The following is a 24,709-nucleotide window of genomic DNA, read 5'->3' as shown; positions in this document are numbered from 1 at the left end:
ATCACTAAGAAGATTTTAATTAAATATTTTAGGTAAATGTCCTCTAATATAGTTGAGATTCAAAAAAAATCAATTTATTTTAGTCAGTTGTGACCTCAAATGAACACTGTTTTTAAAATACATCAGAAGGATTAATGAGGTTAGCATTTTTAAAATACATCAGAAAGATTAATGAGGTTAGCATTATGATTGTCATCCTATAATATAACTTTTTTAGTGTTAAATATGTCCTTGCTCTATGTTCAAATGATTTATTCTAAATGAATCAATTTTCCTTTTATATTTGTACAAACTTTAATTTTGATTTGAACATTTTGTTGTTTTTATCATTCTTGGATTTGTGAATTGACTGGTATTAGTAGTATATCAGAAAATATAAAAAAAAATTTTTAAATTAAAGAATGAATGCTAAATTATTTTGTTCAGTGAGTGAGGCATCCAGTAATTATGATTTCCTAATCTTAGTCATGGTTACTGAAGACTAGTAAGAGCTATGTAGACAAAAGTATATAAATGAACATTAGGTTAAGTGTGTACTATAACAGTTGCACCTAGGTGTTTTGATAGCATTACACTTAAAATACACCAGTGATTAGGAGGAGAAGAATTGCAAGATCAAAGGCTGAGATTTACTCAAAAATAGTATGAAATTATGTACAGTTTCTTTTGTAGTTTCAAATCTTGTTTAACTCTTCTATAAAATAAAATTGATACCAACCCTTGTTAAAATAAAAAAACAACAAAGCTTCTGAAATCATTAGATCCTATTGGAGTCTTTGTTCTGGCACTTAATTAGCTTTGTAACTTTGGGAAGACACTTCTAACTTTATTCCTTCAATGTCTAATAGTTGTTTGCTATAAATTTTTAAAGTGAGCTGCTTTTATTACAGAATTGAGAAAATCATAAAGGAGTAAGTAAATAAATGAAAAAATGAGTTTAGGTACTAAAAATTCTCTTAAGGCAATATAATTTCTAATCAAAGATAAATTATAAAAACATTATCTTTAAAAAATGACTTTGAATATATGTCCATATAGAGGAAACTAAGGCAGCATTTTTTTATATATTTTGTTTTTCTTTCCCTACATTATAGAGTGAGGAGAATATCTCTGGAATGACAAGCTTTCGTGAAGTTCTAGAGAAGATGTTAGTTATTGTTGTGTTTCCAGTCAGAAATAGCCTAAGACGGGAAAATGAACTTTTCTCTTCTCATCTAGTTTCTAATACTTGTGGGCTACTTGCTAGTATTGTGAGTGAACTTACAGCATCGGCCCTTGGATCTGAGGTAATAATCATGTTATTTACAATAATTTATTTATAATATGCACTGCCTTTAAATCATGAGGTTTTTATTTAAATGTATTTTTTTAATCTTTTAAGTTTATTTGATTTAGGATATTTTTTCCTGTTCCATCCCTCCCTTCCTCCCATTCCCTCCCGTAATCTATGAGCAATTCCACTGGGTTTTACATGCGTCATTGATAAAGGCCTATTTCCATATTATTAATATTTGCACTAGAGCGATTGTTTAGAGTCTACATCCTCAATAATATCCCCATCAAAACATGTGATCAAGCAGTTGTTTTAAATGTATATTCAAATAAAACTAAGCACATTATTTAAAGAAAGCTGACAAAACTCTGTTTCATATATACTTTGAATATTGTGTCCTGGTAAATCCAGCCCCTTCAGCCATGCTTTAAATCTTTTCTTTTAAACCCTTACCTTCCATCATGGAATTAATACTGTGTATAAGTTCCAAGGCAGAAGAGTGGTAAGGGCTAGGCAATGGGGGTTAAGTGACTTGCCCAGGGTCACACAGCTGGGAAGTGTCTGAGGCCAGATTTGAACCAGGATCTCCCATCTCTATGTCTGCCTCTCAATCCACTGAGCCACCTAGCTGTCCCCTAAATCTTTTTTTTTTTTAAGACATCAATACAAAGTAAATTTTTAGTTGTGAAATTGAGGCTCACAAAACTCAAAGTCCTGGAATATTTTATAATCACAAATGTGTGATAGACTTGAAAGAACAATAAATTAAAGGTTAAATGCCTAAGGTTCTACCCAAGGGGTTTTGCCCCTTGGCAACTTTGTGTCTGTGGCCAAGTCATTTCACCTTTTTGTCCCTCAGTTTTCTTATCTCAACAGTGAAAAGTCAATCATTAATTCAGTAAGGATTTATTAAATGCCTGATACCATTATTTAAGAAGAAGACTTGGAAGAATTTAAATGTTTTGGGGCATTAACAAAATTGATATACCTCTTAACTTTGAAGGTATTGAGTACATTCTGATTTCAAAGCATAGTATTTAAAAACTACCAGATATTCCATGTCTTTAGTTCCCATATTTCTTATTAGGAACTTTTGTGGCGATAGCTTGTGACATTTTAAAAATATATAGAATTTACTTTTATTATTACTTTTTTTATTCTTAGTACATTTCTCTAGTATCCTTTTTTAGATTCTTTTCTTTCTATCCCCCATAGTTAAACTGGTGATCCATTCTTTTCACCTGAGAATTATCCACTTCAATTCAAAAGTCTGAAAAAACATTCTTGATCAGTATACTGTGCTTTAATTCTATTTCTCCATGTAAATTTCAGGACCTTTGTCTGGGAATCATTCTTTTCTGAAATTTATTCTGTGTATGGGTGCCTGTGGATAAGAAGGATCCCAGTTTCCCTCACCTGCTGTATTTAGTACTATTCTAGTCTCTGAGTGGGTTCCAAGAATATTTGTAATATATTGTCAGAGTTAACCATACAGTTGCATTTAAAGAGTTTGTATTTTTAACCTAGAGTGATCTGCTAAACTTAGAAGAGTAATTGTAGACTTACCCTAGGGTTCTGTTTTAGTTAGTCCAGTCACCAGTTCTTCCCAGTCCCCTTGAATCTTCAAGGCCAGACTGGATCAGAAGCAGGACCTTCTTATTTAATATGCCATAAACCAGAACAATTTTCCTTGACCCCTATATCAGATTACATATTTGGTAAGGATGAAGGCGTAAGCCTTGGAACATCTATTTATTAAAATAATGCTATTTTTATGATTGATATTCCTTACCAAACTGTCAGATCTTCTGTTAGAATTGATAAAGCATAGCTGTGAAATTTTGGTATTTTGACAGTAAACAATGCCTTCTAGTCCTTTCAGTAAATACTAAAAAAGCTATCAATATATCTTGTTTTTTTCTGTTTTAATTGAAACTATTTGCTCCTCAGGTTAATATGTTTTGGTGCTACAAGGTCTTTCTGAATAATTGTTGATCTACATTGGTGGTGGGACTTTTCTCACTGAAGTTTCCTATAGTGCTGAAATGCCAACTCCCACTCTCCCTCCTCCCCACCATACACACCTGGAAAGTCATTCAAGTATATGAATTTTGCTTGAGAACATGCTACTTTTTCTTCTTTTTTTAAAAATTTTAAACATTATTTTATTTGGTCATTTCCAAACATTATTCACTGGAAACAAAGATCATTTTCTTTTCCTCCCCACCACCTTTACCTCTCCCATAGCCGACGCACGATTCCACTGGTTATCACATGTGTTCTTGACTCGAACACATTTCCCTGTTGTTGGTATTTGCATTAGAGTGTTCATTTAGAGTCTCCCCTCAGTCATATCCCCTCAACCCCTATAGTCAAGCAGTTGCTTTTCATCGGTGTTTTTACTCCCACAGTTTATCCTCTGCTTGTGGATAGTGTTTTTTAGATCCCTGCAGATTGTTCAGGGACATTGCATTGTCCCTAATGGAAAAGTCCATTACCTTCGATTGTACCACAATGTATCAGTCTCTGTGTACAATGTTTTCCTGGTTCTGCTCCTTTCGCTTTGCATCACTTCTTGGAGGTTGTTCCAGTCTCCATGGAATTCCTCTACTTTATTATTCCTTTTAGCACAATAGTATTCCATCACCAACATATACCACAATTTGTTCAGCCATTCCCCAATTGAAGGGCATCCCCTCGTTTTCCAATTTTTGGCCACCACAGAGAGTGTAGCTATGAATATTCTTGTACAAGTCTTTTTCCTTATTATCTCTTTGGGGTACAAACCCAGCAGTGCTATAGCTGGATCAAAGGGCAGATAGTCTTTCATCACCCTTTGGGCATAGTTCCAAATTGCCCTCCAGAATGACTGGATCAATTCACAACTCCACCAGCAATGAATTAGTGTCCCCACTTTGCCACATCCCCTCCAGCATTCATTACTTTCCATAGCTGTCATGTTAGCCAATCTGCTAGGTGTGAGGTGATACCTCAGAGTTGTTTTGATTTACATCTCTCTGATTATAAGGGATGTAGAGCACTTTTTCATGTGCTTATTAATAGTTTTGATTTCTTTGGCTGAGAACTGCCTGTTCATGTCCCTTGCCCATTTATCAGTTGGAGAATGGCTTGATTTTTTGTACAATTGATTTAGTTCTTTGTAAATTTGAGTAATTAAACCTTTGTCAGAGGTTTTTATGAAGATTGTTTCCCAATTTGTTGCTACCCTTCTGATTTTGGTTACATTGGTTTTGTTTGTACAAAAACTTTTTAATTTGATGTATTCCAGATTATTTATTTTGCATTTTGTAACTCTTTCTAATTCTTGCTTGGTTTTGAAGTCTTTCCCTTCCCAAAGGTCTGACATGTATACTATTCTGTGTTCGCCTAATTTTCTTATAGTTTCCTTCTTTATGTTCAAGTCATTAACCCATTTTGAATTTTCTTGGTGTAGGGTGTGAGTTGTTGATCTAAACCTAATCTTTCCCACACTGTCCTCCAATTGTCCAGCAGTTTTTTTATGAAATAGTGGATTTTTGTCCCCAAAGCTGGGATCTTTGGGTTTGTCATATACTGTCTTGCTGAGGTCACTTGCCCCCAGTCTATTCCACTGATCCTCCTTTCTGTCTCTTAGCCAGTACCAAATTGTTTTGATGACCACTGCTTTATAATATAGTCTGAGATCTGGGACTGCAAGACCCCCTTCCTTTGTATTTTTTTTTCATTATTTCCCTGGATATCCTTGATCTTTTGTCCTTCCAAATGAACTTTGTTATGGTTTTTTCTAAATCAGTAAAAAAAAATTTTTGGAAGTTCCATGGGTAGAGCACTAAATAGATAGAGAGTTTGGGTAGGATGGTCATTTTTATTATATTGGCTCGTCCTACACATGAGCAGTTAATGTTCTTCCAATTGTTCAAGTCTAGTTTTAGTTGTGTGGAAAGTGTTTTGTAGTTGTTTTCATATAGTTCCTGTGTTTGTCTCGGGAGATAGATTCCTAAGTATTTTATTTTGTCTAAGGTAATTTTGAATGGGATTTCTCTTTCTAGTTCTTGCTGCTGAGCTGTGTTGGAATTATATAGAAATGCTGATGACTTATGTGGGTTTATTTTGTATCTTGCAACTTTGCTAAAGTTGTTGATTATTTCGATTAGCTTTTTGGTTGAATCTCTAGGATTCTTTTAAGTAGACCATCATGTCATCTGCAAAGAGCGATAATTTGGTCTCCTCCTTGCCTATTTTAATGCCTTCAATTTCTTTTTCTTCTCTAATTGCTACTGCTAGTGTTTCTAGTACAATGTCAAATAATAGAGGTGATAATGGGCATCCTTGTTTTACTCCTGATCTTAATGGGAATGGATTTAGTTTATCCCCATTGCAGATGATATTAGTTGATGGTTTTAGATATATACTGTTTATTATTTTTAGGAATGACCCTTCTATTCCTATGCTTTCTAGTGTTTTTAATAGGAATGGGTGTTGTATTTTATCAAAGGCTTTTTCTGCATCTTTTGAGATAATTATGTGGTTCTTGTTGGTTTTCTTGTTGATGTGGTCAGTTATGTGGATAGTTTTCCTAATATTGAACCAGCCCTGCATCCCTGGTATGAATCCTACTTGATCATGGTGGATGACCCTTCTGATCACTTGCTGGAGTCTTTTTGCTAGTATCCTATTTAAGATTTTTGCATCTATATTCATTAGGGAGATTGGTCTATAATTTTCTTTCTCTTTTTTTTGGCCTGCCTGGCTTTGGAATTAGTACCATGTTTGTGTCATAAAACGAGTTTGGTAGAACTCCCTCTTTGCTTATTATGTCAAATAGTTTGTATAGTATTGGAGTTAGCTGTTCTTTCAATGTTTGATAGAATTCACTGGTGAATCCATCAGGCCCTGGGGATTTTTTCTTAGGAAGTTCTTTGATGGCCTGTTGGATTTCTTTTTCTGATATGGGATTTTTTAAGAAATCTATTTCTTCTTCTGTTAGTCTAGGCAATTTATATTTTTGTAAATATTCATCCATATCACCTAGGTTGGTATATTTATTGCCATATAGTTGTGCAAAGTAGTTTTTAATGATTGCCTTAATTTCCTCTTCGTTGGAGGTGAGATCCCCCTTTTCATCCTTGATGCTGTTAATTTGCCTTTCTTCTTTCCTTTTTTTAATTAGATTGACCAGTACTTTGTCTATTTTGTCTGTTTTTTCAAAGTACCAGCTTCTAGTCTTGTTTATTAGCTCAATAGTTCTGTCACATTCGATTTTATTAATTTCTCCCTTAATTTTTAGGATCTCTAGTTTGGTTTTCTTCTGGGGGTTTTTAATTTGTTCATTCTCAAGTTTTTTGATTTGCATTTCCAATTCCTTGATCTCTGTCCTCCCTAATTTGTTAATATATGCACTCAGGGATATGAATTTTCCTCTAAGTACTGCCTTGGCTGCATCCCATAAGGTTTGAAAGGATGTCTCGCCTTTGTAATTTTCCTCAAAGAAATTATTAATTGTTTCTATGATTTCATCTCTAACTCTACGATTTTGGAGTATCATATTTAATTTCCAATGAATTTTTGATTTGGCTCTCCATGTACCCTTACCGATCAATATTTGTATTGCCTTGTGATCTGAAAAGGCTGCATTTATTATTTCTGCTTTTCTGCATTTGAGTGACATGTTTCTGTGACCTAGTGTATGATCTATTTTTGTAAATATGCCATGTGGTGCTGAAAAGGTGCATTCTTTTTTGTCCCTATTTATTTTTCTCCATATGTCTATTAACCCTAATTTTTCTAAGATTTCATTCACCTCTTTTACCTCTTTCTTATTTATTTTTTGGTTTGATTTATCTAAATTTGATAGTGGTTGGTTGAAGTCTCCCACTAATATTGTTTTACTGTCTATTTCCTCCTTCAATTCTCCTAGTTTCTCTATTAAAAATTTGGATGCTATACCATTTGGTGCATACATGTTGATTAGCGATATTTCCTCATTGTCTATACTCCCTTTTAACAGAATATATTTACCTTCCCTATCCCTTTTGATCAGGTCTATTTGTGCTTTGGCTTTGTCAGATATCATGATTGCAACTCCTGCCTTCTTTCTATCAGTTGAGGCCCAAAAGGTCTTACTCCAACATTTAATTCTTTTTTTTTTTATTTTAAACCTTTACCTTCTGTCTTGTAGTCAATACTGTGTATTGGCTCCAAGGCAGAAGAGTGGTAAGGGTAGGCAATTGGGGTCAAGTGACTTGCCCAGGGTCACACAGCTAGGAAGTGGCTGAGGTCAGATTTGAACCTAGGACCTCCCGTCTCTAGACCTGGTTCTCAATCCACTGAGCTACCAAGCTGCCCCCCCAACCTTTAATTCTAACCTTGTGAGTGTCAACCTGCCTCATATGTGTTTCTTGAAGACAACAAATGGTAGGGTTTTGGGTTCTAATCCAATCTGCTATTTGTCTACGTTTTATGGGTGAATTCATCCCATTCACGTTCATAGTTATCATTGTCATTTGTGGATTTGCTGTCATTTTGATATCTTCCCCTAGTTTTGACCTTTCTTCTTTAGCTTTCTCCTTTTGAACCAGTGATTTACTTTAGGTCAGTCCCCCTAGTCCCCTCCCTTGAGATGCTTCCCTTTCTAGCCCCTCCCTTTTTATGCTCCCTTCCCCTTTCCCCTCTCCTTCCCTCCCTTTTTATACTCCCTTGCCCCTCCCCCTCCTTAATTTTCCTTTCTTTCTTGCCCTAATGGATAAGATAGAATTCAGGATCCCACTGGATCTAGATGTTCTTCCCTCTCAGATTTGATTTCACTGAGAGTAAGGTTTAAGTAATTCTTCACGCTCTCTTCCTCTCCTTCTCATATGAGAGTTCTTCCCCTCCCCTTCCCATGTATATCTTTATATGGGAAAGATTATTTTATTAAGTCCCCCCCCCTATTTCTTGAAGTAAGTCTTAGTGTTATCGACGGTTCCCCTCCTCCATTTTCCTTTCTTTGCCCCCACTTTCCCCAAATCTTTTTAATGCCCCAATCTTTCCCTATGCATGTTTCTTGTAACTACTCTTATGATGCTACAATTTATGAGAGTTACACAAAACATTTTCCCCACATATTAATATATATAATTTGATGCAAATGTAGTCCTCATAGAAGAGTGTTTGACTTAAAGAAAAAGATAAGATTTATCTCCTTTTCCCTTTCTTTCATATTTACCTTTTCATGTTTCTCTTGCTTTCTGTGCTTGGATACAAATTTTCCACTAAGGTCTGGTCTTTTCTTAGCAAATGCTTGGAAATCTATTTTGTTGAATGCCCATACTTTCCCCTGGAAGTATATAGTCAGTTTTGCTGGGTAGTTGATTCTTGGTTGGAGACCCAGCTCTTTTGCCTTTCTAAATATCGTGTTCCATGCTTTGCGGTCTCTTAGTGTGTTAGCCGCATGTGATCCTTATGGGAGCCCCCTTATATCTGAAGCTCCTCTTCTTGGCTTCTTGTAGGTTTTTCTCCTTTTCTTGGAAGCTCTTGAATTTGGCAATTACATTCCTGGGGGTTGTCTTTTGGGGATTTAGTATAGAGGGTGTTCTGTGAACCCTTTCTATTTCTATTTTGCCCCCTTGCTCCAGAACATGTGGGCAATTTTCTTTTATAATCTCCTGTAGAATAATATTGAGTTTATTGTTTATCTCTGATTTTTCTGGGAGACCGATAATTTGGAGGTTGTCTCTTCTCCCTCTGTTTTCCAAATCTGTGACCTTTTCTTCTAAGTCATTAATTTTTGGGTTTTGCTTTATTGATTCTTGCTGTTTTATGATCTCACTTTCTTCAAGTTGCTTAATTGTGGTCAATAGGGACTGGTTTTGCTTTTCATCTTTGTCTTCCCTTTTATTGGATGCTTCGAGCTCTTTTTCCAATTGAGCAGTCTTATCTGTCAGACTGCTTATCTCTTTCTCCCATTTTTCTTTCCAGGTTTCCATCTTTTGGATGAGTTCCAATTTGAGATCTTCCAGAGCTTGTTGATAGTTTCCATTTTGGGAGGCATGTTCTGATTTTTTTTTAATTTCCTCCTCATTCACCTCTTTTCCTTGGGTACTTCCACCATAAAAGTTTTCAATCGTCACCCTTTCCCCTTTCTTCCTGGAGGCTTGATTTTGGGCCATGTGAGCCATCCCTTTGGTGGTTTTATTCCCCTTTCCTTTTTGGTCTAGGGTCTGGGTGATATGGGCAGGTTTTCTGTGAATTTAGGTTGCCTCAGACTAGTTCTTCCCAGCCTCCGAGGTTTTTTAGAGCACTGGGCCCCTGATCACATGCAAACTGCCCAGGTGTTCAGCTCCGCCCAGATAATCAGCGCGTAGTCCACCCCTGGTGTTTAGCTCCGCCCAGATGCTCAGCACAACCTCCCCGAGTACAGCTCCGCAGACCCCGTGCCCAGCGCTGGGTTCTCCCGTGAAACCGCCCTGAGACTTTTTTCCTGGCAGTCTCCAGATCCCAAGGACCCTGGAGTGCTCCCCCCCCCACACAGAAAGAGACATTCCCCACTCACTCGCTGTCCGGGTGAGCACTCAGGTAGCTCACTCTGGTTTGATGGGGGATGTTGGGGGGATGGGAAGGGCGGCTCATTTTACGTTTCTGTGCAAGCTTTCCTCCTTCTTATTATAGTGTGGAAATGTTCAAACCCCACGTACGTTCGCCTCTGTAGGGTACTGGGGAGTACTGGGGAGTCCTTCTGTTCCTCCAAAGGTGATTTTTATGCTCCTTTGATGTAGTCTATTTCATTCGGTGCCAGAGAGAGGATGTGTGTGGCGTCTAGATTGCAGCCATGATTACCCAGAAGTCCAAAGAGCCGAGAACATGCTACTTTTCAAAAAATGATTAAAAATTATGACTTTGTAGAAAAACATTTTCTAATGGTTATACTTAGAATGCTGAGTTCTGAATTGTTCTGATAGTTCTGGATATAATGTATAGTATCCATGAAGTTGTTTTATCTCAGTAAAACCAGTCATTTAACTGGTCCTCAATTGATAACTTTCTTGTTGACTAATTTCTACCTATAACATTATTTTATCAAGTATTTTTTGGGGGGAACCAATTAATATTATGTAACATATATTTGTATATTAGGCTACTTACTGCCTTGAAAAGCTCAGACAAAATATATAGATGGATAAAATAATATTGCTGCCTAATACCATGAAATTACTAATGTTTTCTTTTAAATTTTTACAGGTTGATGGACTTAACTCTCTCCATTCTGTGAAATCTAGTGCTAACCGATTCACTAAAACCAGTCAAGGAAGAAGTTGGAATACTGGAAATGGGTCTCCAGATGCAATCTGTTTTTCTGTAGACAAACCTGGTATAGTTGTGGTTGGCTTTTCTGTCTATGGAGGAGGAGGAATTCATGAATATGAATTAGAGGTCTTAGTTGATGATGTAAGTACTGCTGATGAGTTAACATTGCAATGGTTGTAGCATAATAGTTTTTATAATAGTTTTTATTTGGAATAGGCATTATAGTGCTTTTTTTCTGGAGAGCAAAATTAGAACCTATGATTAACTTTTTTATATTAATAGAAATGTTTTTCTAACATTTAAACCTGTCTACAAATAGAATGGACTTTTTGAGGGGGGTACTTAGTCTTCCAGTGCCAGAGGCACTTATGGAAACTAGGTGAAATTTGTTAGGACAGTGTAGAAAGTATTCATCCTTTGGGTATAAGGTTCAAATAGAACAGAGGTTCTGTTTTTTGTCATGGACCTTTGAGGCAATTTTAATGAAACCTGTCATCTCAGAATAATGTTTTTGTATAAATAAAATTTGTAAGATTATTTAAAAAAAAGAAATTATATTAAAATACATTTATCCAATTTTTAAAATAATTTCAGAGATACCAGTTAAGAAATTTTGGACTAGGGGACAGCTGGGTGGCTCTGTGGATTGAGACAGGCCTAGAGACAAGAGGTCCTATGTTCAAATGTGACCTCAGCCACTTCCTAGCTGTGTGACCTTGGGCAAGTCACATGACCCCCCATTGCCTAGCCCACTCTTCTGCCTTGGAACCAATACACAGTATTGATTCCACGATGAAAGGAAAGGGTTTTAAAAAAGAAGGAAAGAAAGAAATTTTGGACTAAATAAAATTCATTCTAAATCTGTGATCCCAAATCTCTAATTCTTAACATTATTTTAGGTATTTATAGTGCTCATCAATGGTACAGGTCATGAGATTTACATTAAATTAGTCCTCAGAATTAGTAAAAATTTAGTGACACTTTAAAGCTTTTAACAGATCTGTTAGGAAAGTATTGGGTAAGGCAAGTAGAAAAGAACAGAGTGGTCTTTTGTATAAGTAGCCTCTTCTATCAGAAATGGATATTAGACCAAAAAACTACAAACTATAATTAAGCACCATTTTACATGTGTTGAAATTGAAGTCAGATACATGTCAAATGAGAAGATTTAACTTGCAAACTGGAATTCAACCATAGACCAGTGGCTGGAAAATTCTTCAATAAAATTCTAATGTATGATTCCTAAGTTTTATGGGTTTTTTGATATCTTTTTTAGAAGTTGTCCAGGATAAAGCAGAGTAAGACCAAAGAAGGGTACAAAATTTCTTTTTTAGGCAGTAGGATGTATCTAGTCATTCAGAAGAAAATCATATAATTTTGAAAGTTAAAGGTACCCATTCCTTCATTTTAAAATTGAGAAAGCAAAAACTTAGAGTGCTTTCTCCAAGACTTAGGGAGAGACTGTATCAAAATTCATGTCTGACTCAATCTGGTCTTCTTAACACTTTACATCTGACATCTCTTCTCTTTAAGAAAATTAATTGAATTAATGTTTATAAATAGAATCCATAAATAGCTATACAGATGGTCTTAGCTTGTAGGAATATGTAGATAATAGGATAGAAATGGCATACTTATAAGGAGGAGTTTTTGGAATATCAGTAAAAGTGGACAGAAATTTTGTTTTCTTTTGAAGTGTAGAATGATTCAGAATAGGAAATGTATCCTTTCCAAAAATCCACCCCTCTTCTATACTTTAACATTTCTCCCAAGGTTATTGTCATTCTTCCAGTCACATTTTTCAGCCTTTAGAATCCTTTCAACTGGTCCTTCTCTCTCATCCCAATAGCTGATCACATCTCAGGTGTTGTAGATTCTACCTCTATAGTACCTCACAAATCAATCCCTTTGTTTCTACACATATGAATATCTACCTAGTGAATGTTATCTTCACCTCTTGCCTGCATTATCTAAACAGTCTCTTCCTGGTCTGCCATCTTAATTCTCTCCTCTTCCTACTCTATCCCCTTATAGATCTAAATGATTTCCTTAAAAGGCATCCTGTTCTTGTTATTCCTCCCAGCTTAGTAAACTCTTGTGGATTCTAATTGCCTCTAAAATCTAATACAAGCTCCTCTGGTATTTCAAGTTCTTTGTAATTTGGTTCCAGTCTACTTTTCTCCCCTAGTTGTTCTTTAGACCCAAACTGCCCTTTTTGCTTTTCCTTACACTTGTCATTCTACTTTCTACCTTTGTTCCTTTTCACAGGCTGTCTACCATGTCTGGAATGAATCTTTCTTCTTTGCCTCTCAAATCCCCTAGTTTCCTTCAAAGCTTAGTTCAGATACCAACTTCTCAGGAGGCTTTCCTAATTCCCTGCTATCCTCACCCTGCCTCCCACTTGCCTTTCAGCTGTTAATGTCCCTCCCACCTATATTTTTTTGAGATTTTATATATATTTTTAGATTTTATACATATTTTTATATGTGTGTGATATCTTTTGTCAAAAGAATAAAAACTTCTTTAAAGTGGGTCCTATTTCACTTTATCTTTATCTTCAGCATCTTACACAATGCATTGGCAACATAGTAGGTGTTCATATGTTGACTGAAGTTACAATGTACATACATTGATTGAATTTTTAAAAGTACCCACTTTGTGCAAATGCATTTTGCCAGTTCCTTGTGACAAAGTCTGTGATCTCAAAAACCTTATAAATCTAAAAGTAGACTAACTAATGTATATAGATAATTCTGAAGAAGAGATCAAGCTAAAAGAGATAATAGGGATTGTGGGATCCTTTAGAGCTATGATGCTTATGAAGAAGGCTTTAAGGTACTGGTATCTAAGGTGGATCTAAAAAAAGTAAAAGATTTCAGAAGGTACAAATGTGGATAGAATCCATTCCAGCATAGGAACATAATTTGGGAAAGAACAAAATAAAAATTTTCCTCATATATTTGAAGAATCTTGAACTTAAATTAATTTCATTAGGAGACAATCATGTAAGTAATAATGGATTTAGTCATTGGAAAACTATTTTTAGTTATAAAGTATGTATAAATAAATAAAATAAAAAATAACATTAATGAATATTAAATACTAAAACTTTTTTTTACCAACTATTGCTGGTATGTGATTCTAAGTATATTAGTGTTTTGAGAGAAAGAATTTTGTGTTGTATATTTTAGAAACACATTTGTGGTGTTAGGCTAGACAGTCTCAGAGATCCCTTCTGGCACTGGATTTTTTATGATCTTGTAGATGTGTGAAGAGGGGAAAAAAAGTTGTATAACATTAAGGGAAAAGCAGCTTTGATATTTGTAGAAAACTGATGATTGAACATAATATGAACTTATCAGAAATTTTGTTTGGAAGATCTGAGGATCATCAATGAAATAAATATTTTTGTAGACTTAAGTTTTTCTACTGAAGCATTATATAAGTTTTCATTGTTGTACATTTTGGAGCTTTTAAAATGGAATCTTTTTTTTTTTTAAATTAGAGTGAACATTCAGGAGACTCAACTCATTCACACAGATGGACATCTTTGGAGTTAGTCAAAGGAACTTACACAACTGATGATTCCCCTAGTGATATAGCTGAAATCAGACTTGACAAAGTTGTTCCTTTAAAAGTAAGCTAAAATATATATTATGTTTTCTTGGTAAGGGGTAACATCTTTTAAAGAAAAAAGGACATATTTGGTTGTCTTAAAGATAGTGAAAAGATTTTATCATTTTTCTTTGACATGGCTGTGCTTAATCCACCCTGTACTTGAAAATGCCTTATTAATTTGAGTTGAATTTTTGTTCATAAGGCTTATAATCTTTTGACTTTTGTATCTAAATAGACATTAATTATTTGGTAACTAGAAAAGATACCCTATTATGACTGATTATTGAAAACATCAGTCTTACCTATAAACAGTGTTGGAAAATGCTGAAGCTTGTTGATATTGAATGCAACTTGATTTGCTACTTTTTTACATTGAAATAATCTTTGGGAAAGGACATTGTAATCTAACTAAGGAGTAGAAATGAATACTTTGCAAGTCAACTTTAGACATTATAGAAGCAACTGTAATTAATGAACTACTAAGTGTCCTAATAACAAAGTATTACCTATGCTATCATAGGTTAGTATGTGTCCTTACTTCCTTTCTTTAGAGTATTGTTTCTTATCATATTGATTAAACAGGAACAAGGTACTTTCATCTTACCAAGAATTTATACTACAGAAATAAATTTTAGTAAATACTGTCCCTATAGTCTTTTGAAAAAGTATGTCCCTAATTACATTGCTCATAGATTTTAGAAGCTAAAGTACAAATTTAAAATAAATTATTTTTCTACTTTTCCCTGTTGAATACCTACAGTTTATCCTGCATATATGTTGTTTATAATTAGTTGTTTGCATGCTTTTCCCCATTAGGAATGGCCTCCTTGAAATTAGGAACTTTTTTTTAATGCCTTTCTTTGCATCTCGAATGTTTAACTTAGTGAATGGGACAGTATCACTTATTAATAAATGTTTTGGGGCTTGAGAGAGAATCATAATGTAAAGGAATTTATTTTAGTGTATGTCACACATCAATTATAAATGTATATTAACACTTTTTGCATCCTCTATTTTAAAGGAAAATGTGAAATATGCTGTTCGTTTAAGGAATTATGGGAGCCGTACAGCCAATGGAGATGGAGGAATGACAACAGTTCAGTGTCCTGATGGTGTGACATTTACATTCAGTACATGCAGTTTAAGTAGTAATGGCACCAACCAAACAAGAGGACAAATTCCACAGATCCTTTATTATAGGTAGATGATGTGTATTTTTTTTAATATTTTACCATGGAGGTTATATGTTTTTAATAAAAAAGAGCTAATATATTTACCCATAAGATGAAAGTCTCATCATGCTTAGTTATTAAATCAGTTTTTTTTTCCTACTGACTCTCTCATTGAAATTTATCATGATCTGTTTTATAGTAACTATCTGTGTAGGCACCTTTAAATTAAGTACTATGCTTTTAAAAAAATTTTATCATTCTTAGTACCTACCACATTGCTTTGAGTTCTTAATAAGTTGTTTACATTTGAAGCTAACATTTCCCCTGGTTTAGTTTGTGTTTCTTCTATTTTTAGTATTCTCTTAAGTATGAGTGTCTCTTCAGGGTGTTATTAATCATCTGTCATCATCTTCATTGTGTGTGTATATATATATGTATATATATATCTTTTATAATATTGTTTTAGACATTGTTTTATTTAATTTCCTATACCCAACCATACATACCCTACCATAATATAACAAAATCCCGCTATGATATTGGATGATCATTGAAGCAGACAAAATAGAAAGTAAGAAACTAAATTTGTCATCAGACAGAGTGGGCTCTATTTATGGCTCTGCTATTTACTCTTTGTAACCTAGATGAGATCGAGGGGCCCTTTTAGCTCCCATCCCATGATTTTGTGGAATCATTTAAGCTCTCTAAGCCTCAGTTCTTCATTTGTAAAATGTGAGGGGACTGGACTAGACGTCTCTATAAAGTCACTTCAGGCTCAAATTCTGTAACCCAGCCATACTCTTCTACCTACTGTTGAAACAGCTGACACACCATCTCTCTTCTCCATGCTTTTACACTGACTGACTCCCATGTCTGGACTGTGCTTTATCTCTCAAAATCTTTAGTTGCCTTCACAGTCCCAATCAGTGCCCATCTTTTACATGCAATCTTTCCAGAATTTTCCCCATCTACTAATGCATTTCCTTTCAAAACTACCTTAGATTTATTTTGTATATATTACTTATATGCTTATATTTGTAAGTTTTTTCCCATTTTAGTATGTTAGTTCCTTGAAGATAGAGACTGCTTCATTTTTGTTTTTATAGTCCTTTTGCTAAATATGGTACTTATAATATGTGCTTTAACAAGCATTTATTAATTGATTGGTCTTATGACTTACATATCTTATGCTGCCCCTGCATTTGTTATCAGAAAACTCCTCTCTGTTCAGCTTGGTTGAGAGCATAAAGTAACCTGCCCATGAACCTTTACTATTCAAAATGATAAGGCATCTGTTGCAGTTCCAGCAAATCACAAGAAATATTCTTGTTCATGTTTCCTTTCCTCTTTGAGCTCTTTTATGGTACAGGGACTTGAAGGAAAGGCTCCTTAGTAGGGAAGATAGATGAGTTGCTACTTTCTCTTTCCTAGTGCTGGGATATGGATATGCTGGAGGCCTCTGATAAAATGCTGAGTGCTGAGAAGATGGAAATGCCAGGGAAACTGTAGAAATGTAACTGCTTAGCTTATCATTGGAAACCAGTCTTGGAGCCCACTACAAACTCACAGGGGCTCATTTAAGGGAAGAGGAGAGTTGTGAGAAGGGTTCTGCAAAGGGAAGTTGTTCAGTATTTAGTCAGACCATAGCACAGCAGATCGTTCTGTCCTCCACATCTCTCTAAGTTTGTCCGAACTCATGTTTGTTGCTTCCATGAAACTCTCTATCCATCTCATCCTCTGCTCTCCTCATTTTGCTTTCAGCCTTTCTCTTCATCAGGGGCTTTTCATTAAGTCCTGTCTTCTCATCATTTAAGCTTCTGCTTCAATGATTACACCAAAGCCTTTAACCATGGTGGATCACAGCAAAATGTGGGAAATCCTCTAAGAGATGGGAGTACTAGATCATCTCACTTGTTTCCTGAGGAGCTTATATGAGAATTAGGAAGCAAGTTAGAACTGATCATGGAACAACAATTTGGTTTAAGATCAGAAAAAAAAAGTATAATAAGGCTGTATATTGTCACCTTATTGATTTAATTTAATTTATATGCAGAGTTTCATAATGCAAAATGCCAGCCAGATTGGACAAATCAAAAGGTTGCTGTGAGTTATATTAATCTTAGATATTCAGATGAAACATTCTGAGGGTAAAAAGTGAATTGTTAGGAAGCCCTTAGATAAGTGAGGATAAAAGAGAAGGTGTAAAAGCTGGCTTAAAGCTTAACATTTAAAAAACCAAGATCATGACAACTAGTCCCATCAATTCCTGGCAATTGGAGGGAGAAGAAATGGAATCAGTATCTGATTTTGTATTCTTTGGCTCAGAGATCACTACTAATGATGACTGTAGTCATGAAATTTTAAAAGACACTTGCTCTTTGGAAGAAAAGTTATGGCAAATGGAAAATTCTTGAGCCAGAGAACTTGGTTTCAAATCATGCCCATTGCCACTTAGTAGAATTTTTCCAGGCTTGGAACATTTAACCTCCTGGGGTTCCATTTTCCTCTGTAAAGGGAAGTACTTGGACTAGATGACTGAGGAGTTTCTTTCAGTAATAGCTCTGTGATGCTATGAAAGGGAAGACTTGTTATGACTATTATAAAGGTTATATGCTCTTGTGTTTTTGTGAAGACCTATACTTTTTATAGGTTTTTGTGAAAAATCTTAGCCACTCCAGTAATGTATAATATTTGTCCAAAAATGAGAATGAAGAAATGTAGTGGATTCTTTATGGAACAGCCAACATCCTGCACTGGATTCTATCTCTGGGCCCTTCTTCTTTATTCTGGAGCTATGAGGAAAAACCAGAAGCACTTTAATTCAGTGCTCTATTTTTTTTTCAGATTATCTTAAAGGAAGGAAACAGAATGAATGAGGCTATCATGGGGTAGTGGAGGTAGATGCATATGAAAGCTGTATAGCAACATAATTTTAATGGCTTATGAATCCTATGTAGTTGTCTTCTTTGTGTTCTTGTGGGATGTCACCAGGGCTCTTTCAGAGGGGTTTCCAAAGCACAACCAATATTCATAAAATCTTATTTATTTAATCTGTTGTGCCATCTTATGGCACACCAATTATATCAAAATAGGCATAGCTAGACAATGGTGAAACTATTCTAAGGGAAAGGTAGTTGATTTTGTAGATTGAGAACTGGCCTAGGGAGGTCCTAGTTTCAAATATGGCCTCAGATACTTCCTAAACTGTGTGACCCTGGGCAAGTCACTTAACCCCCATTGCCTAAGCTCTTACCACAGTATTTATTCTAATACAGAAGGTAAGGGAAACAAATAAACAAACTATGTTCTAGTATCAGCCCAGGGCCCATGTATCTCTTATTGACTTTGTTCATCCACCTGTCCAAAGAGAGCAAGGCAACTGCCACAAATTATGGGACTCTGATAGCTTTGTTCCTAAAATAATCTGTACACTGAAACATCTTTTCCACCTGAAATATTTTCATTGAACCAGTTTATAATGTCAGGTAGTGTATGACTTTTGACTACTTCATCTTCTAGGTACTGTAGGTCAGGGAGGAAGGCACTATATTTTTTTGTTTTTACTTAAATTTTTAGTATCAACTTTTAAACAAGGCTTCTCATCTTTTAAAAACTGAATTTGCCATTTGCTACTACCAGCTGGTGATTTCTTGCTTCTATTAGCATATCAGCAAGACATTTGCTATAACTTAGCAAGTGTCAGAGGGAACTCTTCATTCAAGGCAGTTCTTACTGATTTAGTCATGAATTTCCCACACTGTATTTATCAGAAATGCAAGAATAGCATCAATCATTACTTAGGTTTAAAGATTACATTATAGAACCATTTTTAGATAAATAATTGCCCAAGATTTATCTAGCAAACATTTGTTGACATAATGTGACAGGACCTACTGTCAGATTTCTTTGGGATGCTTAATTGTTAATAAACTGGTAGTTTTCTTTCTGCTTCAGATGTTAAACATCCCATAGATATTAATCTGAATGCCCTCCACCTAATGTAATTAAGCAAATAGTATGTCACAAAAGGTATCATACTATTCTTGCCACCACTCAAGTAGAGGAGTGAAAGACTACTATTTTTCTTTCCAAAACAATTTGGCTGTTGTCATACCAGAAAATGGTAAAATGATAAATTACCTACTGGGTAACTGATTACTCTCCACCAGTACTTTAGATAGTTTGAGTTTCAGACTTCCTTAGTGAGGAGTCATTGAAAAAAATGTGTTTTAAAAGTGCCATGATTATAATGGACATATTTTTCGTAGGAGGTAAAAAATCTTATTTAGTGGCCTTTCTTTTCCTTTAAACATGTAGGAGTGAATATGATGGGGATTTACAGTCCCAACTTTTGAGTAAAGCTAATGAAGAAGATAAAAACTGTAGTAGAGCTCTCTCTGTTGTGAGTACAGTGGTCAGAGCAGCCAAAGACCTCCTGCACAGAGCTCTTGCTGTAGATGGTAAGACTCCTTTTACTTTTTCTAAATCTCTTGCCTCATTAATTTCTTCTCATGCAGAACAATAGACTATTGAAGGAGTTATCTTTTGGAGAAGTAAGTAGGGATTCCCCAATATGTGTTTGACCTAGTGTAAAACTAACTGGAGACACTGCCTGTACTTTTGACATTGCTGATAATTTCTCACTTAGTCCTGCAAGAAATAAATCCTATTTCTTAAATAACCCAAGTCATTGCTTTTTTATTTCTGTTAATAATTGTAAAGCAAAATCTCATTAAAAGTCTTATTTATTTCTAGTTTCTAAGTGTTTTTCAAGTATGATAAATAGAATAAATTTCCTCAAAAAGAAACTGATACTTCATCACATATATCATATATATGTGTCCTATTGTAAGAACTATAGAAAAAAGTTTGTTAACTCATATTTAAAAACAGGCAAAACACATTACCTTTAGAGAAGCATTTATAATGCACTTAGTGATATAAGTAATAGATAAATATATCTTAAATAAGAATTAAATTACATTCTAAATATGGTTTTAATGTTCTCTTAGCTGATGACATTCCAGAATTGCTTAGTTCCTCCAGTCTGTTTTCCATGCTGCTTCCTCTTATAATAGCCTACATAGGACCAGTAGCTGCAGCTATTCCCAAGGTATGTAATTTAGTTTTATAAGTTTAACTTTATGAAATTTTAGACACTTCTGTTTACAAGGAATCTTTACTTTTTCGAATATATATTCTTAGACTTAAATTTTTAAAAAGCAAATGCTCTAATAGCTTGCAATATAAAAGAAGGTAAGAATTTTAATGTCTGGTGAAAATCTTTACTGAACTGTTGTGTCTTGATATTTTTTATAACTATTGAAAAATGTGAAGGACTGCAAAGATGTTTCTTGAAACTGTCAAGATAGACAAATCAGGAAAGCTAGAATACTGGATTCTAGATAAAACCTTTATAAAGGAAATTAGGATAGAAAGCTGAAAGGAGTTAGCTAGTTGAACTTTTTTTTAAGCATGTGTTTTAACAGTAAAGGAGATTTTTTAAAATGACTATTATTCTTATCAAAACATTTATATATCATTTTAAGATTTACAAAAGTATTATTATTGCTTCCATTTTACAAATGAGGCAACTGAGTCTGAGAGAGGTTAAGTGATCCATGTCATATAACTAGTAAGTGCCTGAGACTAGATTTGAACTGAAGAAAATGACTTCATTCTATCTACTATAGCACCAAGCTGCCTTGACATCCAGGTAAAGGTATTTAAACTACACTTGGAGATTCTAGATTGAAGGTCAGAAGAGAGGCTGGGGCAGAAAAGATAGATTTGAGAATCATCAGTATAGAAATTGTAATGAAATCCACTGGATTAGGTAATATTCCTGAATGAAAGAGTATAGAGAGAGAAGAGAAAAGGAGACAAGACAGAGCCATATGGGATATCTGTACTTAAGAGTGCATGACCTGGATAAGGAATCTACCAAAGGAGATGTAAAAAGAGCAATTAAATAGAGAAGAGGAGGAGCAAGAGAGAGTAGCACCCCAAGAATCTAGAGAAAAGCAAGTATCAAGGAATGGAAGGTGATCAACAATTTTAAAGGCTGCTTAAAGTTCAAGAAGGAGGATTGAGAAAAAGCCTGGATTTAAGATTAGTGATTCATTCATAACTTTGGAGAGAATACAGTTTCAGAAGAATGATGAGGTCTGAACCAGTATTGTAAGGTTAAGAAGAGAGAAAGTGGAGGCACTTCTCAAGGTGTTTAGCCACAAAAGGCATAGGAAATATAGGACAATACTTAACAGATATGGAGGGATCAAGTGAAGGGTTTTTGAGGATTGGAGAGACCATAGGCATTCTTGTAAGCAGAAGGGAAGGAGCCAATAGACTGGACAAATTTAAAGATAAGTGATAAAGTGGGGATGACAGAGAGAGCAGTCTTTTGGAGGAAACTGGATGAAATGAGATCACTTGTACAGGTGTAGGAATTAGGATTTGCTTTGGCTAAGAAATAAGTACACCCACCAAAAGTCTCCAGAACGCAGGGAAGCCCAGGCTCCCCACCCATCCTCATTGACTGCTGGACTTTAAGCCAATCAAAAGCCTCCAGAGGCCAGGGAAGCTCAAACCCCCAACAACCCTCCCCCAGAGACTACACCAAGAGATCTTCTGTTAAAGCTCCAAGAGAGGAGACTGATAGAAGTCCCCAAAAAACAAAAAAATGAGAGGAACAAGAGCACAGACAAATACAGGGAGTAACTCAGAATGGGTGAATGACTTGAATATAAAGAAGGAAACTATAAGTAAATTAGTTGAACACAGAATAGTATACATGTCAGACCTTTGGGAAGGGAAAGATTTTAAAACCAAGCAAGACTTAGAAAGAGTCACAAAATGCAAAATAAATAATTTTGACTACATCAAATTAAAAAGGTTTTGTACAAACAAAACCAATGTAACTAAAATTAGAAGGAAAGCAACAAATTGGAAAACAATCTTCATAACAAAAACCTCTGATAAAGATCTAATTACTCAAATCTATAAAGAGCTAAACCAGTTGTACAAAATATCAAGCCATTCTCCAATTGAAAAATGGGCAAGGGACATGAATAGGCAATTTTCAGTTAAAGAAATCAAAACTATTAATAAGCACATGAAAAAGTGTTCTAAATCTCTTATAATCAGAGAGATGCAAATCAAAACAACTCTGAAGTATCAACTCACACCTAGCAGATTGGTCAATATGACAGCAAAGGAAAGCAATGAATAGTGGAGGGGATGTGGCAAAGTAGGGACATTAATGCATTGCTGGTGGAGTTGTGAATTGATCCAGTCATTCTGGAGGGCAATTTGGAACTATGCCCAAAGGGAGATAAAAGACTGTCTGCCCTTTGATCCAGCCATAGCACTGCTGGGTTTGTACCCCAAAGAGATAAGAAGGAAAAAGACTTGTACAAGAATATTCATAGCTGCACTCTTTGTGGTGGCCAAAAATTGGAAAATGAGGGGATGCCCATCAATTGGGGAATGGCTGAACAAATTGTGGTATATGTTGGTGATGGAATACTATTGTGCTAAAAGAAATAATAAAGTGGAGGAATTTCATGGAGACTGGAACAACCTCCAGGAAGTGATGCAAAGTGAGAGGAGCAGAACCAGGAGAACATTGTACACAGAGACTGACACATTGTGGTACAAGAGAACGTAATGGACTTCTCCAGTAATGGCTTTACAATGTCCCTGAGCAAACTGCAGTGATCTATGAGAAAGAAAAAAAAAACTACCCTCAAGCAGAGGACAAACTGAGGGAGTAAAAACACTGAGGAAAAGCAACTGCTTGATTACAGAGTTTGAGGGGACATGATCGAGGAGAGAAGCCAAATGAGTACCTTAATGCAAATACCAACAACAAGGAAATGGGTTCAGAGCAAGGAAACATGTGATAGCCAGAGGAATCGCGTGTCGGCTAGGGAAGGGGTGGCGGGGGAGAAAATGATCTGTTTCCAATGAATAATGTATGAAAATGACCAAATAAAATAATGTTTAAAAAAAAAGAAAAGAAAAAAGAAATAAGTCCACCTCTTTGTGTGAGACAGGGAGTAAAGGAAGAGATAGGGACAGAAGGCATGTGAGTGATATGAATTGAGGAATAGGGGAAAAGAAGGAGCTCACTGAGAATAGCCTAAATTTCTGAAGCAAAATAAGAGGCAGAGTTCTCAGCTAAGAGGGTTGGGCTAGGGATGCATAAGAGGTTTGAGAGAGGATGAAAAGATTTGAAAGAGCCTCTGTGGATAATAGGATAGTAAGTTGATATGGGAGGTATAGACAAGTTGGCTAACAGTAGTGATGGTACAGTTTAGGATGGGTAACAAATTTATATTGGACTCAGGATAGTTTCATGGTCTTTTTCTACTTTTGTTGAGTAGCATGAGTATGCTGTGAAAACATTAAAATTATCTAGTAATATTTTATCTCAGTATTTTTCTTAAATTTTCATTAATATGTTTTTCTCTCAATAAATTTCTTTTTGAAGGAGAAAGTTTATCATAGGTTGGAGTTTAAAATTGCAATATACAGGCATAATTATTAAAAAAAACTCAAGGCAACCTTTGAGTAACTTAGTTACGAAAAAGTTTAACCATCTGATCATCTGATCAACATTTAGAAATATATCAGCAGTTTGAAAAATAAACATGCAGACAAATATAGTATATCTTTGTCATTTATATTTTTGAAGAATCTACAATTTATATTTTAAATCTAATTTGCCTTATTCATAACTATTGACTTAATCTTAAACCAGTAAGAGAGAAAAACTACTTACAGATGTCATGTGTTGTTACTCAGTGAATATTTGTTGATTGAATTAATATTACATTTTTTGAATGTATGTATGAATTCAAGATTTAAATAAGAGAAATTCTATCCAAACCCAAAATCTAGATTAAAAGTTGAACACAATCTTTTGTATCCTAGGTGGCTGTAGAAGTCTTTGGCCTTGTCCAGCAATTACTTCCTTCTGTTGCTATTTTAAATCAGAAGTATGCTCCCCCTGCATTCAATCCTAACCAATCAACAGATAGCACCACAGGAAATCAACCTGAACAAGGACTTTCAGCTTGTACTACCTCTAATCACTATGCTGTCATAGAAAGTGAACATCCATATAAACCTGCATGTGTTATGCACTATAAGGTAGGTTGATTACCATATTATTTTTATGAATTTTTCTCTACATTTAGGAGCATTGTACATTTAAAAAACTTGACCCACATTTTAAATAAACTTAATAGTTGTCAGCCATATTATTGATAGCCCTTGAAGGAATTCAAAAGAAGTATCATACATACTCTCTACCATTAAGGTATTTAGAATGTTTATTGGAGAGACATGACAATAACAC

General features: G+C 35.1%; 1 protein-coding gene across 1 annotated transcript in view; it reads left to right on the top strand.

Moving 5' to 3' along the window:
* MYCBP2 (MYC binding protein 2) overlaps positions 1-24,709 on the top strand; it is a 382,851-nt gene that overhangs the window by 199,884 nt on the left and 158,258 nt on the right. Inside the window, 7 exon segments of the mRNA XM_016425002.2 lie at positions 1,095-1,286; positions 10,490-10,696; positions 14,061-14,192; positions 15,195-15,373; positions 19,663-19,805; positions 20,358-20,458; positions 24,283-24,501. Of these exon segments, the coding sequence (XP_016280488.2) occupies positions 1,095-1,286; positions 10,490-10,696; positions 14,061-14,192; positions 15,195-15,373; positions 19,663-19,805; positions 20,358-20,458; positions 24,283-24,501 (1,173 nt within the window).

This window comes from Monodelphis domestica, chromosome 8, assembly GCF_027887165.1.
Source record: "Monodelphis domestica isolate mMonDom1 chromosome 8, mMonDom1.pri, whole genome shotgun sequence".
Taxonomy (NCBI): Eukaryota; Metazoa; Chordata; class Mammalia; order Didelphimorphia; family Didelphidae; genus Monodelphis; species Monodelphis domestica.
This window is presented reverse-complemented; position numbering and strand designations above follow the sequence as displayed.